At 38.5% G+C, this 19119-nt stretch overlaps 1 protein-coding gene across 2 annotated transcripts; it reads right to left on the bottom strand.

Moving 5' to 3' along the window:
• Window positions 1–476: 476 nt before the first annotated feature.
• il13ra2 (interleukin 13 receptor, alpha 2) lies at window positions 477–10198 on the bottom strand. 2 transcript variants are annotated; one of them, XM_063486687.1, is made up of 10 exons: window positions 10047–10198; window positions 9724–9842; window positions 9293–9444; window positions 8386–8542; window positions 8171–8291; window positions 7326–7510; window positions 7035–7186; window positions 5473–5620; window positions 1836–1959; window positions 477–1751 (listed from the first exon to the last, which is right to left on the bottom strand). In XM_063486687.1, the coding sequence occupies exons 2-10, from the start codon at window positions 9812–9814 to the stop codon at window positions 1664–1666; spliced, it is 1218 nt and encodes a 405-aa protein (XP_063342757.1). In that variant the 5' UTR covers window positions 9815–9842; window positions 10047–10198; the 3' UTR covers window positions 477–1663. The 2 variants fall into 2 exon arrangements, with proteins under 2 accessions (XP_063342757.1, XP_063342758.1); XM_063486688.1 differs by lacking the exons at window positions 477–1751; window positions 1836–1959 and adding exons at window positions 3430–3944; window positions 4064–4137.
• Window positions 10199–19119: the final 8921 nt, after the last annotated feature.

Here is a 19119-nt window from a genome sequence, read left to right on the forward strand (position 1 = left end):
AGACATTTTAGGGTGTTAATGTTCATACAGTATTTTATTATTCTACCTGAATGCTTGTTTTTTTTCTTTGGCGTTGCTGGGAGGGCATGATAAGTTGAATGAGGTTCAGAATGTTGAGCTGATGTTATCAGTTTCAGCTGAAGCCTCACCCTTGTCCTGAATAACTCATAACTCCTTGGCTGCGTTACTATACTCACTCGGTATTCATTAATAAACTATGTAGCTTCTCTGCAAAACCACGTCTCACACTTATTTGCAATAAGGCACATAGCGAGACAATAAAGCGTTCTCCAGTGCGCCACAGTAATCTTTGCTAATGAAAAAAAATGGAGTATGTGTTTGCTTCCTACAAACTTGCATTCTGTTAAAACAGAAAATCCCTTTTCTCTTTTTTTAGTTTATATTTTTTTTAATGTGAAGATGTAAGGAAGAGATCTTGAACATTATTCTTTATTTTAATTAGAATTAACCACATAATGAAATACATCAAATACATCAAACCCAAATAAGAGCATAAAATACATTCATTACAAGCATTATTATTCTATAAAATATGCTTTAACATATAAAAGCTGGTAAGAATAACACTCAGCACCAACTTGATAGCCTAATTTTATAGTATTAGATGTTCTATTGCTTTCTAAAACCCATCAACCCCAACAGGATCAGAAATCAAAAAGATATATGTGATCCATTAATTTATAAAATCATACATTCATTATTTATTTGGAATAAATGGATGGCAGCCAAAATGATGGCAGCCAAAAAGCACTTTCAATGTCATAAAAATTGGATCAACTCTATGATTTAATATAATAAATGGTGTTTGGCAAGAGTTGCACAGAAATAGATGTAGTAACATTGTTTTGCAGGTTAGTTTGGATAAAGTTCAAGCCTCCAAAAACGGGGGGAAAAATTAAAACTGGCATTTGAAACAACTAACTGGTTCAATTTCTCCATTTAATTCATCCTTAGGTGTCAGCAAAGTTCCTTGACTCCAAGTATTTAGCAATAACTTTGTTGAAATCCATTTAACATTTATGAAACACATATTTTGCACTTTACACAAAAACAAAAACAGTCTTTATTGTGTGAGCTGACTGGCAAGAATTGAGGCATGAGGTAAACAACAAACAGATTTCACTAAAAACGTTATTTCTCCACAACATCAATACAAATCCATGTGAAATGAACCAGTAAAGAAATCAACCGAGTAGTAAAACATAAAAAAATGTAATCCCAAAGTAAGTTCTCCTCCCTTAACAAATATGCAAGTGTCATAGCTAAAAAGTAAACAACGATAGGATACTTTCTGGTACAGTGTAACAGTCCAGTTAACAGGACAGTTCAAATCTTTCATGACACTTAAAACATTTATATAGAAAGGTAAATACAAAAAATATAGTATAATGGAATAATATGTAGTTCTGTATGTGAAAAATATAATACAAACACAGACAAACTATGACCTTCAGTCTAAATGTAATATCTTCTGAAATATGTGATTACAATCTCACTGTCTGCATGCTATGCCATCTTTGAGAGCTTCATTGTGCCTTTTGAAACTACAGAACCTAAACAATGACTGAGGAGGAGTGCAACAGTAAAATATTTATATGAGGTCCTCTTTGCGTCGGAGGAAGGTACAGCTTTTCTTGCCTTTTTAGGCTTCTATGGGACCAAGAAGGGGACGCCTGGCAAACAGGGATGTAAGCAGAGACTCCACTTTTTTCTCTTGCACTGGTTTCTTCCTAAGATCCAAAGGACAGCTTAGTGCTCTGTTCGCTTTTTATCTGCATGTTGGCACATTTTGCAATGGGTGTGAATATACTTACAGTTTGAACATTGCCCACACACACAGAGACAGCACTAGCATGGCAATAATGGCAACAGCGATGTAAATGTAGACAGGTATGGCATCCCATATGGCATCTGGTTCAGGTGTCACGTCTTTCTGCTCTATAATAAGCACACAAAAGTAAAATCAGGTTAGAGAACAGCTGCTCAGCTTCGATGAAACACATCAACAAAACGCTATAAAGTGAGGTCAACTAAAATCTGTATAATTATGAATCAGCACAAACAAACTGTCCAATATATAAGATTTGTATTTGCACATTTTGCAGACAGAACACGTTCTCCATGCATTGTCCAAATTTTAACTTTCTTGTTGCTTGCTGTAATGGACTGGTGGACTATGAGAGTTGGGATAGGCTTAAGCCCCACCTCCTGCCTACCCGTGATTGAATTAGGGGGAAATAAATGGACTTTTCTGTTGAAAAGCATAATTATTAGAAGTTGTTGTAGTAGTACAATAAGAGTAGTAGTAATAGCACTATACTAGAAAGTCTGATGTCTTTGTGAGTCTCTGTCTAAACCAACTCCAGGCCTCGAGGGCCAGTGTCCTGCAGGCTTTAGATGTGTCCTTGTTCCAACACGGTTGATTTAAATGGCTAAATGACCTCCTCAACGTGTCTTGCCTGGTAATGAACTCATCATTTGACTCAGGTGTGTTGACCCAGGGTGATATCTAAAATCTGCAGGACCCTCAAGGCCTGGAGTTGCCCACCCCTGGTCTAAACCAACCAACTGGATCTCAATGAAAGACTCTCACACGAGCACACCAATAAAAAAAATTTATTCTGTGAAACTTCATAGGCCAAAAATACAATTGTATCCTGCATACTAATGTTACAATCATAGTCTGAACAGATGAACAGAAGTAGCAGTTGAAATGATTTAAAACAGGACAAGGGAAGGTCCATTTTATGGCATGGTTTAGCGACCATTTACTTTATAGAGACCACAACAAAGTCTGGGACACAACTGATCCTCCACACTGTATACCACTGCTCTGGCCTTAAAGTGCCTTTCAGATGTAGAAAAGTGTTATTCAAAGGAGCTTGCAAAGAAAAGCATCTGGACTTCTTTAAGTTGCTTGAAGACGTTTCACCTCTCATCCGAGAAGCTTCTTCAGTTCTAAGGTCAAATGGTGGGGAGTCTCAGATTATAAACTGGATTATAGATGGTCGCTCCACTATGTCCACTGTGAGCGACCATCTTTGAACAGAGCCGGTGGTTTACGACACCAACTGTCTGCCATCTATAATCCAGTTTTGAGTTCCCTCCCCAGATGCCTTAATGCCCACTCACATCCTGGGCCATCTGACCTCAGGAATTCGCATGATAAGGTGGGACCAGGTTTCACAATGAGCTCACCCGAAACCCTGGCTGATTGGGACCCACACCCATTTTCATACCTTGGTTCAGGCGATTAGAGGATCATCAGGGGGTCCTTTTGTCCCTCTTTGGGGGGATACTCCCACTAGGTTTAAATCTGAGACTCCCCACCATTTGACCTTAGAACTGAAGAAGCTTCTCGGATGAGAGGTGAAACGTCTTCAAGCAACTTAAAGAAGTCCAGACGCTTTTCTTTGCAAGCTCCTTTGACTACAATGACCTGGATGACTGAGAACCTTCACAGATAGAAAAGTGTTACATCTTACAAGCTGCATTTTATTTACAACCCATTGCTATGCTGAAATGTCAATCATTACATTCAAAGTACCAAGAAAGGCTGAAATGTCTCTATATCCAAAAGAGGTAGACACGAAAATAAAGTGTGGATACATATTATGATTTTCAGACATTTTTTTTTCTCAGGTGTCTCACTCAGTCTGCTGTTTTAATGGCAAGTATGATGTAACAACAGAAAAAAAGAATTACACAGTCAATAAACACAACAATCTACATAAATTCTAATATTTTGTCTTTCATTGGATTCTACTGGAGATGTTCTTTTTTTGTGTTTTGGACTTTGGACATTGAATTAATACTTTTGCAACATTAATTTGTCCAACATGTTATAAAATATTGTGCAGAGCCTGGATGAAAATGATCCTTCAGCTTTCCTTCAGTGGCAACAATCGTGGCAACATCTGTGACTACAAAAAGCAAGAAAAAGCAGAAATCTGAAAATGATTATGCATATTTCGCTACATTTGTTTTATTGACATAAATTGAAACGTACTGCATGCTTGAATGAGATAATCTTAAAACTTACTATTTCTTGATGGCGTCAGGATCTTCCAGCTTGAAATCAACGAGACTACTTTGAGGGCTTAGCAGGACTTGTTGCTAACAAAAGAAATGCTTTACAGCTTAGTTTGTAAATCCTTTACTTACAGGAAACACACTTTGAACAGATCACTCAGGAATATGAGATGAAAAGTAACACTGAGGAATTTAAAGCCTTAATGCTGAATCGGTCAACTAGTCACTCTGTGTTATCCAACATCATGTAGTAGCTGTGGCTCAGGAAGTAGAGTGTGTCGTCTTCTTATTAGCAGGTTAGTGGTTTAATGTTTGGCTCTCCTAGTTCGCATGTTAAAGTCTTCCTGGGCAAGATACTGGACCTCAAACCGCCTATGGTGCAGTTGTTGGAGTGTAAACGTTTGTTTAGGAGCTTGTAGCAAGAAAGTGCTTTGGGTACTGAAGTTTATAACAGAGACAAGGTAAGGATGCTTTCTTTTTGGAATGGTTAACCAAAGTGTTAAAACTGTCTTCTACCACAGATGAAAGTATATCACATCGTGTTTTATTCTACCTCTCAGAAGTAGCTGAATGTGAGTCACACACTGAATCTCCCTAACAAGTTGAGCTTCTCTGGCTGTAAAATATAGCACTCAAAATTAACATATGTGCCACCTTATGCAAAGTACAGACCTTAACCTTTTAGATTCAGTAGAAATCCATGATTTTACATACTGTACTGTACTTTATTTGCTAATTTTACATACGGTCTCTCTTCTAGTTAAAAGCACCTTTGATTAATATTTCACAAAAGTCAAGAGAGAGCTTAGCTGTTTCCGATATTCCCTTTGCAATATTTTGCTAGTAAACAGCAAAATATTGGCCTTTTTCAGCTGTATTTCATAGACTCGGTGAAGAAAGGACAGGAAAGCAGGGGCAGAGAGAGAAGGGGAAAGACATGCTGCAAAGGGCCGTGGGTCTGACCCGAACCCGGACTGGCCGCTGTCAGACGTGTGGCCGACTGCTCAATGCACCGAGCCAAACTGGCGCCTAATCTTTTGTTTTTTAGTATAAATGTCTTTATTTTTTCCGAAACAGTTGTTTGTTTGTATTTGTTTGTTTTTTGTTTGTTTTTTTTAGCTTTGGCTTGTTTGTATTTTGATTAGGTTTTTTTTATCCCACTGATACAGCACTCAAAAAACTTACCTTTTATCTCTTTGGAACAGTCTTTTATAGAATTATCATCAAGACTAAACAAATATTCCTACTGCATTACAAAACCAAGAGTGCCATTTGCCAATATCAGTTACAAACTCATCAAAAAATAATGGCTTTTTTGTGTCAAAAGAAGAAATTATATGATTTTTAAATGAAAACCTGAAAACATCCAGTACTCCAGAGAGCCAAAAAATAAGACGTTTTTGCGCAAAACATTCTTACCTGGTTGGCATACTGGATGGCTCCAGTCACTCCAGTAGCTCGTGCTCGCACAGTACTTATGTACCTTAGACCGGACCCTGAAGCAGTGGGTCTTGTTGATGTCGATGGACAAAGTCAGGCTTGTCCGCCCTCCTGTCAGAGATTCTGTCTGTCAATGAAAAAGATAAAGTAAATAATTATTACAACAACAGAGTTAACAGACCCAAAAAGTACTTGAGTTTTGATGAGTTTCTTCATCTTCATTTCGGTTTTATGACAGTTTAACTCACTCACCACTTTGCTGTCTAACAGTGTTAAGCAGCTGTTTTTGATCTGGAAAACCAGATTTACACTTCTTGTAAGTACTGGGTCTTTAATGCAGAGTTCTGGGCTCATACTCAAGCTTAAGCACTGGGCATCTGACCAATTAAGGCTACATTGCTTTGTCAAGCAGACAGCTTTCAGCTGCATCTCAAAGACTCGTAACTCTATTTTATTTTGTACTTTATGGTACACTTAAATTCCCATTGTAACCTCATTAATCTCCACTCAGTCATGGTCATGAGGATTTGTTTTAAAATTTGAGTTTTTACTTGTTTGTTTATTGTGTTTATTTACTTTAAAACACATACATCCATCATTTTTTCTTGACCTTTTACTGTGAGATTTAATAAAAATAATTGCATAGCAAAGCAAAACCACAGACTCTAATAGTTTCCACTTTTTAAAGGCCTATAAAACAACAAAGTTAAATCATTAGCAGCTTTGTTATTAGCTGTCCAAAGCCACAGCGCCTGAAGTAATGTTAAGGCACTCCTTTCAGTAAAAAGGTATTTGATGAATGAAACAGAAAAAAAAAAAGATTTAATACTGAAGAAAAACAGTTATGTCTGCATGTTTAATAAAGCATGCACAGCTAAAACAAACAAGTTAGTTTATTTTTTATACAGCTGTAAAGTGGAACGTCTAGAAGAACAACAAAGGAAAGATGTCCAAATTAAAATATTCTCCCACCTTTATGTTTTGTCTAGGTTGCCGTGTTAATACCATTGATCTTGAGGTATTTTAGTGGTTTTGCTCTATTATTGTGTTAAAGTCAAGTGTAACACCAATCAGATTCAGGTGAGTGGGAATGAAGTACCATGACCTGCCAAGTCATTCAAAACATCAGGAATGTGCTAATAGCTACAGACAGCTGATAGCAGTGGCAAACACCATGAATGACTTATGACTTGAGATTAATGTTTTCAGTTAAAGAAGACTCAAATCTAAATAAATATTAATGCAATTAAGCTTTTGCACAGAAATGACTGGAGCATTTCTAGAAATAAAGACAAAGTGAGAACGTGAATTTTTTAAGGTGGATTTTTTGCCGTTTGAGATATAAAACTCTTCCCTGAATGTTTACAATCTCAAATCCTGTGTTTACTTATTTTTATGCAATGCGTTCCCCACTTTTACATCCCCACAAACCCACTCAAACCAAATCTAAAGAATCTAAAGGGAAAATGCTCTTGTGATACAGATTTGCCTTAGAGTTAAAAATAATATTAATAACAAAGTACATGTTGTATAAACCATACCGATGATTCTTTTCCATCAGGTCCTTCTTGATTGTGTTCCACCTCGTATTCTAGACAGTGGCCAGGAACCTTTCCATCAGGATGTTCCCAGTGTAGTTCAAACTTGTCAGGACCTGTTTGCAGATGCAGTTTTTTTGTGGCTGCACACTTCACTGCATAAATGCATCAAGAAAACAGGAAAAAAATCAGCGATTGTGATAGCATGCAAGGAGGTATACAGATGTTGCGGATCTCGGTCAAATCAAAGTTGAGCAAGCGGTGAGTCAAAACTGGAGCAGGAATTGTATTTACCATGGTTCTGGATTTGCAGGGAGGCATATGTTGGTTTTAGTGGCCCCTCAGGAGAGCTTCCATTTAAACAGAAGTTGATATCAGTGAATACAGGAAGCGGTGCATCTGCAAATGTGCACCCTATCCTGACACCGCCTAATGTGTTGTACTTTGGGCATTCCTGAGCCTGTCCAAGTTCTTTGTGCCTGCAGAACAAACAGATCAGATAATCTTCTGTATCCACATCCTGCTTTACATAATGTGACAACATCAAATCTTAATCAGTACAAGACAAGAGTAACTCAATACTGTGGAAATTCTTCCCACTAAGAAAAGTAAAAGATCCGCTCATGCATTTCAGCGTGAAGTGATCTTAAACGTTTCCGTTGCAGTTTCCAGATAATTGCGTGGGTACGTGCCTTAACAAGATTAATTCTCATTAAATACTATGCACACAAAAGTGTTGCCCAGTTTTCTTCCGCTCATCAGCGGAAGAAGACAACTGGATTGTTTTTTCCTTTTATTCTCCGGAGGAAATTAACAGGAGCTCTTCTTTGTTTTGCGGTTTTCTTTTATAAACGTAAGCCTCATTAACAATTAAACAGTGATAAAAACAGCACACATTATGAAAAGAAGCACGTTTTACAATCACTTTAGTTATTACACCGTTTTTTGCTGTACTGCCCTTTTTCATATCTTGTTAACTGGTGAATAGAAATCTCATCAAATATTAGAGAAAGTGGACAGATTTGTCTCAGGAAAAAATTAAACAAGCTGATTATGTCATTAGCTGTTCCAAATGATAGTGGAATATTTTGTTACGGACCACATCACAAGCCTGCAAAGCTCTGACATGCCAGACATACCAGAAATATAGCTTTTGCAGGGAGTTGTCTGGTATCTTTTCACTTCTTCTCCACTGGCACTCTGTGTACTCCATGTTGTGGAACACACATTTAAAATCCAGGACTTCAGTACCCACAACACCTAAACATGAAAAAAGAAAAGAATCAAATGAGCTATGATCTTACTAATACTCCTTTTCTGTAATCACAAATCTTATAAGCCTTGGAAGGCTGACCTGTGCTGGGAGGTTTCTGGATGACTTCAGTGTAGTCTGTGCTCTTGATCATAGTATCGTTGGTGCAGGTCCCACTCAGCAAGGTGTAGATTCTCACTCTAACATCTTTCATCAGGTCAAACTGAGCGGTGTAGGTCCTTTTACTTGTCCTGATGCTCTGCAAAAGCACAAATGAGTTACTACATGCCAAAGTTTCCTGATCTACTGAGTTTGTCTTATTTCATTTAACAAAGATGTGTAGACAGAGTTTTCTCCCACAAAACTTTTACCGTATTACTGAGGCTTGTGTAAAAAAAACAAAAAAACAACAACAACTTATGTATCAATTTTTAGTAAGTCACATTATATCTGCTGTTTCATATTTTACTTGAGCTGTTTAAAAGATCTAAAAGAGCTTTGCATAGCTGTCTAGACACGTCTCATTATCAGGCACAGTTATCATGATAGGCGCAGATAAGCTCATTCTTTCACTCATTGTAAGATAATGATCAGTGCGTCATACTAATTGTTACTGAGATGTAACTAACAGCATTGCCTCACCCACATTAATTGGAATAAGTATCAAGACTATGTTCTGTTTTTATCTTGTTTAGACATGGGAAGAGATGGGAAAATTCCCACAAAATTGGGTTTAAAATTACAGAGACACGAATCCCATCATGATGAAGCAGCTTTAAGAGACTGTATGTTTGTGATCTCTGCAGAGTTACAGTCCTGCTGAGGTGCTTTTATACTGTAAAGTCACATAAGATATCATTTCAAGTAAACATTTTATTGCTTGTAATTACGGCTATTAATTGGCCCATTACCAGAGCAGGTCATGTTGCTGAGAAAATCATTCTGGGAGGAGTTCAGGCAGGTTATGCACTTCCGTGTAAGATCTGATAAAAAAAGACTAAGCACTTACAGCCCAGCTGTCCCGGTAGGTGTTGTAGTACTCCAGCTGATATCGTACTGAGCACTCTGTCATGTTAGGCAAGCTTTCTGGGGGATTCCATGTAATCTCCAGTTGTCCAAGATGCCCCGGGTCTGTTATTACAAGGTTCTCTGGAGGACTCACTGCAAAGGAAACAAATATTTGTAGAGTTTGTGTTTATGGAAAAAAAAAAAAAGAAGCCTATTTTATATCAACAGCATCCGGTGGAATATCTCAACAAACTGCTGCCAAATGTAAAAAAAAAAATCTCCTTCTGCATCATATTGCAGGATAGGCTCTTTCCTCAGAACTCCAGTGGCAGAGGGCCATATTTAAAAACATTTCATATTAAAGGAGAAGCTTCAGTTTTTGTCATTTCTATCAAGCAAAGTCTAAGTACATGAAAAACGTCTGGGACCAACCTGTAAGCCCATTGCAATACGTGCTCTCCTTCCAGGTTATTAAAAGCAGCATCAGTGTAGCTGTGTAAGTCAGCCTGGATTTTCTCGCCATCAGTAGTTTATCAAGTGTATATTCAAGACTAAAGAAAATAAAAATTAATTACGATAAAAAAAATCCAAAAAGAATTCTGATAAGTGATCTCACTTCATAAATGGTTTAATTAATTTTTTTAAATGTCATGAATAAAAGTAAAATAAACACAAATATATATCTGTAGGTCTATAGGTTAAATCAAACAGTGCCAAACATAATAAAACGATAAAATGTCCAGATTAATACTTACGTGATCGTTGGCTAAGAGCGCTGTTTTCCTGCTGCAGCAGGTTCGGGCAGAGCGCAGCAGACTGGCACAGCGTGGGTGGACTGATGCATTTGTAGCCTCCCCGACTAGGAAAGTTTAGGACTACAAGCGAGGAAACCACTGAATAATAAAAAGCAGCGGATTACTGTGAGTAATAATATCAAAATGAAGATTCTCTTCAGTGGAAGTGCAAAGTAAACACAGATAGGGAGGAGTCTGTAAAACGATTAGATTGAACCTGTATGTAACATTTTGATAGAGATTAAAAGGTACTCATTACGCGCGGCAGGAAAGGGGAGAGAATAAAACCTAAGGATCCGTATGGCTTCACTTTACATGTCAAAGTTTATTTTAATTAAAGCGAATCCTTTTCCAACCTGGGCTAACAATGACTGCTCTCTGTGAGCACTTGGATGTGAGACGAGTGTGCAGGGACCGTCTACAAAGTGCAATACAGAAAAGAAAGAAAGACATAACATGCATAGAGTTTTTTTCCCCCCACAAAAAAATCACTTATCCTGATTACGTATCCTGATCACCTCACCAAGATTTTTTTTTTTTTTACAAAATACTACTTTGTAAAAGTTGTCTTATTGTGGTGATATTTAGAATTTAATGTATTTTTGTAATTAGTAACATTATAAAGTAAGGAACTAAATACTAATAATAATACAGTGAACTTTTAATAGTATTTAATCATAGACATCTTTTGTCTTTGGACCATTGGTTTCTATTTTGTTTGTTTGTTTGTTTGTTTGTTTGTTTGTTTGTTTGTTTGTTTGTTTGTTTGTTTGTTTGTTTTATTCTATATTTTCAATTTTTGGGAGGTAACAGTAGCCAAGCAAGCGTAATACTGCTGGAAAAAATGGAAGGGTTTGGGGGGGGGAGTTGGCTCAAGAAGGGGATGGAAGTAAAATCTATACCACTTTAAAACATGTGGCTCATGACCAGTGACAATTAAAGAAGCAGTCAAACACCTGTATGGAATTTACAATAAAAGATGACACACAGTTTGGGGTTGGGTTCTTTACGTGCATGTGTGTGAGTGTGTGTGTGTGTGGGACAGAGACGGGGGGTTAACAGAAAATGGTATAACCAAGAAGAAATTTATAAGAAAGTCATTTGATTAATACTCCTATCATTGCCATTACCAAAATTCTATGTTTAGTTTAAACAACAAAATGAACATTTTGACAGTGAATGCATGGCCAGCAGTACTTGCCAAATGGCATACATTATAAATACTTAAGAATTTATGTCCCTACATCTTAAACAGTTTTCTGTCCCACAATTTCATTCAATAAAAGAACTAGATGTTACAAATCCCTGATATTGCATTGTTTCTAATGCAGAAAGTCTTGAGGGTTGGCTACTATGAGGAATGTCTTAGCCTATTAGACTCCATCCCCAGATTTCACTTCATGCGAGTTTCCTCTTTTCAACACACTCCCAATTCATCTGGCGACCCTGCTTGGCCAGCACGTCTGGCTGCTTCCTCCCGTCGACGCACCTCCTCCACCACCATTGCTCAATGTTCAGTTACAGATGCCTGTTGCCAGAGATGTGTTACTGCTCCGAGATAAAATCCTCCTCTGCCCTGTTGGACGTGACCCACCACATCATGATGGAGAAGAGCAGATTTGGCCTGTAGCTGTGACTGGGATCCACTTTCTCCCTGTTGCTGGTTGGGAGCAGCACCTCCCACTATGGGCTCTCAGGAGTCCACGAGTGACGTCTCCAGCCTCACTTTTGCATATTTGAACTCTTCTACCAGGCTAGGGATAGGCAATGACAGTATCCCGTCGCTGTAGAGTTCAACGCTGTTAAGGCATTTCGAAAGCCCAAGCCACTTCCTCATGTAGAGCTCACTAGCCTCTCCAGTCAATTTGCATGATTAAGCAAGATTAAGCAAGACCTCGTACATCATCAGCGGCCACAGTAGTTTGGGTAGCAACCCAAACTGGAAGCACCAGAGCTTCAGTTTCCCTGGGAGTGCAGTGGTGTTAATCTGCCTGAGGTCATTAGCCATGTTATGCCATATTTGTTCCAGTTGCCTTTCTTGGCAGTTTGAATCTGGTGCCAGAAGACACTGGCATGCTCCAGATATCCCGAGAAGCCCCAGATACCAGCCTTCTGCACTGATGTATCAACATAGACGTTTCTTTGCAGGAAAGTAGATAGTGTTTGGGCCAAGACAAGATCTTTCCCTCTACATTCAGCAGGCTAATCTGGCGAAACTGGCTGATGGGTGAGGAGTTCTTCTCCTTGGGGATCAGAATAGAAATGTGTGCGCTACACTCTGGAGTTTCTGGGCAGAGATATTTAATATATATAACCAGATTTATGACTTAAAATTAAAGCCGGATGGTGTACTTGCTGTGCTAGGCTGTTCCCTAACCTCATTGGCACTCAGACGTCCTCTTCAGAAAGCCTTAATGTTTGCCATGATTGTAGCTAAAAGACTTATTCTTAGAGCCTGGAAATCACCATCTCCTCCATTGTTTAGGGTTTGGCTACGTGAGATGACTGCATTTTTGCATATTGAAGAGGTTCGTCATCGTCTGGCTGACACTCATTTTAAGTTTGTCGAAATCTGGGGCCCTTTTCTCAATCATATTAACGGGGATTCAACATAAACTTTAACCCATTTGACTGCACTTTGTGTTTGTGTGAAACTGCACTTCTGCCAGACCCTGATTCCTTCCTGGACCTGTTTCCCACATCTTCTGGACTTGGTGAACTCTCTGTTGCCCTGTCTAACCTCACACAGAAGATCATCGTCTTTGGACACTGGTATTTCTTTTGAACTCTTGATTTGTACTGGCTAACCGGTGTATTTTTTCTTTTCTTTCCTGTTTTCCTGTTTGGGTTTTTTTGTTGTGTGTTTGGTTTTTCTTTTTTGTTTTCTTTTTTTTTTCTGTGCTTAAATGTTATTGTTTTTGAATCTTATAGCTTTTGTCTGGTGTGATTTTATGTAACTTCGAACTTAAATCTTATAAATAAACATTTTTTTAAAAAAAAATAGAAATGTGTTGCTAGCTGTTGGTGGCTATACTCCATGCTAGAGGCTGATATTAAATGGCTGGGCCCCAAATTAAGGCCTGATATTTGGTGTGACTGGCTAGGCTGTAGACTGGAAACTGCTACTGGCTGGATTTGACTGAGCTCCAATCTGGAGACTGTAGGAAGGTCTGTCAAAGATATTATGTTCATTGTTTTCAGCCATCCTATTAATTATCATCAACTTGTGGCCATATTTGCAACCGTCTTTAGAAGCTTGCTTAATCATATGGCATTGAAATCTATAGTTTCTGCCATCTTGACAAAGGCTGGAGTTGGGCAAGCTGAGAAAAATGCTTTCTTTTTCTTGCTGTGCATGGAAAAACCTTTTATGGCTAATTTATATTGCTTCTTCTTCTTCTACAGTCTACCAAAGTAGAACATCTGTCTCCATCTCATTGTATATTTTGGTTGTCTTCCGTCACTAATCTGCATGTCCTCTTTCACTACATCCATGAATCTTGTCTGTGATCTTCCTCTTTTGATACTGCTGTCAGATCAGCACAATGTACATACACAGATGAGTGTGAAAAGAGTGGGAGCATTAGCAAGTAAACCACCAAATTACACTGTGACATAACAGATAAACTGGGTCTTGAAGTTACTGTGTACTGTAAAGAAACTATAAAAACTCCTTTAGTACTACAATAGTAGTGAAACACTTCAAAAATTCAAAAAAAGATACAGTTCCTTGTTTTTTCATGTAAACTTGTGGATTTATTCACATTGCAAAATCATTGATTTTGTTATAGTTTTCACTTCCCTGTGCTTAGGCTGTGCTTCTGTTATGTCACCCATGTTTAGTCAGTTTTGTCTTTGTGTTTACTTTGGTCTGTCAAGTTTGTGTCTTAGTCTCCGTCTTAATGTTTTGGCTTCCTGTTTTATTTTGAGTCTCTCATCTCATGTGCATTATGTTCATTTTTGCTTCCCCTCTTGATCGTCAATTGATTCTGTTTACCTGCGCCTTGTTTTCAGCAGCTGTGTCTCGTTCCCTGATTACATCATGTGTATTTAAGCCTTCAGTTTTCCTTGTTCGTTGTTATGTACTGCTTGTCTGTCAGAGTGGGCTCCTTATGTTTTCTAGTTTCTTCCACTGCCTGAACTTGCGGCCTCATGTAAATAAAGGCTTGGTTTTTGCTTATTTAAACCTGTCTGGAGTCTGCATTTTGGGTCCAAATTCTTCAGAACCATGAGATCCACGCCATTAGAGTCATTGTATGAGTCGGCTGTGTAGTTCAGTGTGTCGAGAGCTCAGGTTGCATAGAATTTTTCGCCATAGGGTTAAAATTGGGTTGTGATTACGGCATAAGTTATGACACAGATGTGACACATAAGTATAATTCACGTGTAACTGTGAAGTGAACTCCACACCACCACCACCCCCTTACATACACACCCACACTTTAATGACTGCAACCTTCAGCTGTCAGTTAACCTATATTTATTGTCTTTGCAATCCTAATGAATGAATCTGAGAACAATCAAGATGCATCCGAGGTGGTACTGCATCTTTTAGAAGGGATTTAATCTCACAGGTTCTTTATTTGTATACATGAACTATTTATTTGCTGTTTATGTCAGGGAAATTGCCTTGAAATGGAAAAATGCCTGAAGGTAAAGACTTGACAGAAGACAAGGTATTGCGTTATTTCCCAACTTGGCAAGTGTGAAGAACTGCCTAAAAGCACCTCACCCATTTTCATGTATTGGTATCTGTCATGTTAGAACATTACAACAAATTCTACTCAACTTCAAAATAATTGGCATCACTGCTTGTGGCCAACTATTTTAACACAAATCATTTGACTTGATGTCCGTATGCAGGTATATGAACATGGGGTGGGGGGGTGGTATTTGTTTTGTTTTTGTGGAGGGCGGTATTTTTACATAGGGGTGATGATAGAAACTCTAAAAATGTCACAGTCTGGCAGAGGCAGACTGTATGGAGTGACGTAGAGGACCTAAAAATGCAGACAAAGAACGTGGAAGAAAACTTGAATATTAACAAAAAGCGAGCCGTTTAATATGGCTGATTAAAAAAAAAAAAAAAGAAAGAAAAAGGCAGAAGCGCACAGGAAAGAACCTAACTAGAACTAAACTGGGAAAACTAACTGCTGACCAAAACCTTGAACATGGAAAAATCCTGGAAACATGACATGGAACAACCGACGACCTGACAGTGAGTGAACAGCACACACAGACTAAATACACACAAGGGTGATTAGGGGAAGTGGAAACACATGGGGAAACAGCTGACACTAATCTGACATAATGAGACAAAGGAAGCAAAGCTGACTATACTGACATAGGACATAGACCTTCAAAATAAAACTGGAAACATGAGACGCAGACATGACAATACAAACTTGACAACAAAAGACACGCAGCATGAAACACATAAAGGGAGAGGGAAACTTAAATACAGGGGTAGAAAACACAAAGGGAATCTAATAAACAAATGAACTTCTCCAACCTAATGAACTTAAACATACACTGTAAACATCAAAATAAACTAAAACTCAAAACGCTGGGTCAAAAGACCCAGGATCGTGACAAAAAGGGAACATACACTATTTAAAAACACCCATTTACCATAATTCATGATTTATATTTGAACATGTTGATCGCTTCCTAAATCCGGGCCCTGAACTAAAAATGTGCAATATAGCCTATAGCTCAGACCTTAACACATCTGATAACAGAGCACTACTATTTATCCACATTTGAATCTGTTACATATCCCCAAGGATTTGGTGCCAATTTTATTTCCTTATACATGCTCTACATTAAAAGTATTATTCACAGTCATGGTGTCTCTTTCAATTTTAATGCTACCTTCTCTGGTTGTCATATCATTTTCTACCACTGAACGTTCCTTGTGCAAATGGTAAAACAAACTCTGCTAATCAACAGCAAAGGTTGTGCAATCATTTTTTTTTTATTATCTTAGCGAATTCTCAAAAAATACTATCCAGTTTCTCTTTCAAAGACATAGAAATAGTTTTGAGTCACCACACCTTGTTTACTCTAACAACATTTTCACCTTCCTGAACCGAAAACAATTCAACACAGCTGCCAGGTTTTTGTCCAATGCCTGGAAGACGGTATAATCACATCAGTTCTGGTTTAGCCTAGGATCCTTCAAGGGTTCTGTCCCAGCTTTATCACCTCATAATACCCTATGCCCCAGTGTGTTTATGCTTACTCCTCGGCCAAAGGTCTTGGTCTAGATTCGTAGGATTTAGCTGAAAACCAAAGACGGCAGTGTTTACAGTCAGGGTCCAAAGGACACCAAAACAGCTCACCTGAGTACATGTTTTCATCTTGTACTTTGATTGTTGTGCACAGAAGTTACTCAGTAATAGATGACTGGCACTTTTAAAGTGTGTTCATACTTCATTTCAGCATTCAAAGCCTCACTCACTCAATCGCACACACTTTCATACAGATTTTTTGGGTATGTAGCTTCTTATCTAACGTTCTCACGCACACTCACGCTATGATGGATGCGTCGGGGGCAGCTCAGGGTTTAGTATATTGCCCAAGGATAATCTGACACATCCATCCACTGGGAAATCCATCCATCAACCTTCTGAGTGTTGGACAACCTGCTCTACCACCTAAGCCACAGCCACTTCAGTATGGCCCACAGGCCTTAAAGTATTGCATAATTACCAAAAGGTTGATTCTGTTCATCTGAACGTAGCATTTTCAGTGCGAGAAACATTTCGTCACTCATCCAAGTGACTTCTTCAGTCTCAGCTGACTGAAGTTTTCCCCTACCTTATAAAAACATTTGCACGATAACTGAAACTAGCACACTGAATGAACAATGAGCTGTGAGGTTAGTTTCTTGATATGCAAATTGTCATGACCACTGATCAACAACCATTGATCAAAGGATTTTGATTAATGGCCATGAGTATCATTCACAGAGAGTTGGGGAATAGCTGCAATCACAGCATTGTAAGATGGCAAAGGATGTACCCTTAGGGCCCCTCCAAGATTCAGAGATGATCTTTCCCTTTTCACATAAATGGCCTCCTTGACTCCACGCTCAAATCAGCGTTCCTCCCTGTCCAGGATGTGTACATCCTCATCATTGAAAGAGTGTCCACTGACCTGTAGGTGTAAATAGACCGCAGAGTCCTGGCCTGACGAGGTAGCTCTTCTGTGTTGTGCCATCCGCTTCGCCAGAGGTTGTTTGTGTTCCCTGATGTATAAATCATGGCAATCCTCCTGGCACTTAACAGCGTACACTATGTTACTCTGTTTGTGGTGTGGGAGACGTGGTGTTTAGAAAAAATGCATCTCAACTGTTCCGATACTCCTGACACGTACGTGTACACTAAGGGTTTTCGCTTAGGCAGCGGTTGTCCTTCTCTCCTGGATCGGCTGGAGCTTTCTTTAGGTGCCTTCCCAGCTTTGACAAAAGTCCAGCTGGGATAACCACATTTACTCAGGGCCTTCTTGATGTGCTGTTCTTCTGCCTCCCTGGCCGCTGTGTCTGTGGGGGTGGTGTTCGCTCTGTGTTGTAGCATCCTGATGACACCCAGTTTATGCTCCAGTGGATGATGAGAGTCAGACCTGCAGGCAGCTGAGACTGAAGAAGTGACGAAACGTTTCGCTCACTGAAAACACTACGTCCAGATGAACAGAATCAACCTTTTGGGATTTACTTACCTGGATGATTGAGCCATGCATCAAGATATTGCATAATTACATTGATGGCTGTGGAAACACTGTTTATCCTTTTCTATAGAATATTCCAAAGTTTTTTTGTTTTTTTTTATTTATTTTTTTTTAATGGGCTTATATTATATCAAAAGAAGGTGTCAGATGTCTGATGAAGACATGTCTTGTTACCTGGCTTGTGTACATATTGTCAGAGCCTTTCTTTATCCTTTGTTGTCTAGACCCTCATTGTTGTGTGTCCCCTTCATCTATGTTTCCTTGAAGATTCCTAGTATTTGGTTTCCTTGCTCTTTCCCACCTAATCTTTGGGGGATTTTTGTATTTTCTTTTTTTTTTTTTTTTTTTTTTTGAGAGAGAAAGAGAGTCCTACATTAAAGCTTCATTTCAAGTTTATGTTTCAGTCTCCTGAGTCCTTCATTTCAGTCTACATCCTGTTGTGCCATTTTTAAAGTCAAAGTCAATGTAAACTTTATTGTCATCTCTGCTATATCCAGTGCAGCATACAGAGAGACGAGACGACGAGGCTCTGGTTACATCAGTGCAAAAAAGCTAATAAATAGAAAAGGAGTAAGAATATAAAGTATATATATATATGTATATATGTAAGTATATAAAAAGGAGTAAGAAAAATATACGCTTAAGTCATAGGGAATTAGAATTTACAATATACAGTTTAGAGTTTGGAGTGGTTCAAAGTGACCAATGTAGCAGCTTGTAAACCTGGAGTTTATTTTTATAAAGTGTTACCAGATATTATAAATTAACCACTCAAATGAAAGAGCTAAATACATTAAAGAGTTGCATGGTTTTGCTTGTATTTGTATTTAGCTTTCGATCACCTTTTGAGTCTGGAGCTGCCATTTTTCATCATGTGCCATTGAAAGCAAAAAAATTGCTGAAAGGTAGGGCAACCAAGGAAGACCACCATGGTGGATTTCCTTGGTTGCCTCAGTTCTTCCTTGGTTTTCCATGACATTAAAATTAAAGACCTGCTCTTCAGAAACAAGATGTGTCTGTGCCAATACCTAAAATGTGAAGACTCTATGAATAGCAATATAATACCATAAGTACCCTCACAGGGTTGGCCCTCAGAAAGCTGTCAGCATACCTCCTGCCTCTATTATCCCTGCATACTTAGTGGCTTCCACAATCAGCCCATTCAAGTTTACATGGTACTGACAATGCCCTTTAAGAGAGGTATGACATATGTTATTCATTTAAACAAGAAATGTGCAGAAAAAACTTTAAAAAGTTTGAATCATTTCTTCAGTTATTTACCAAATTGCTGTTCAAATATATA

Source organism: Pelmatolapia mariae, linkage group LG10_11, assembly GCF_036321145.2.
Source record: "Pelmatolapia mariae isolate MD_Pm_ZW linkage group LG10_11, Pm_UMD_F_2, whole genome shotgun sequence".
Lineage (NCBI taxonomy): Eukaryota > Metazoa > Chordata > Actinopteri > Cichliformes > Cichlidae > Pelmatolapia > Pelmatolapia mariae.

Coding starts and splice junctions, on each gene's coding strand:
- il13ra2 (XM_063486687.1), bottom strand. CDS start 9,814: ATGGCGAGAAAATCCAGGCTGACTTACACAGCTACACTGATGCTGCTT. Junction 5,621..7,034: donor CTGATGGAAAAGAATCATCG/GTATGGTTTATA, acceptor TTTCATTGACAG/ACAGAATCTCTGACAGGAGG. Junction 1,960..5,472: donor CCATCCAGTATGCCAACCAG/GTAAGAATGTTT, acceptor TGCTTATTATAG/AGCAGAAAGACGTGACACCT.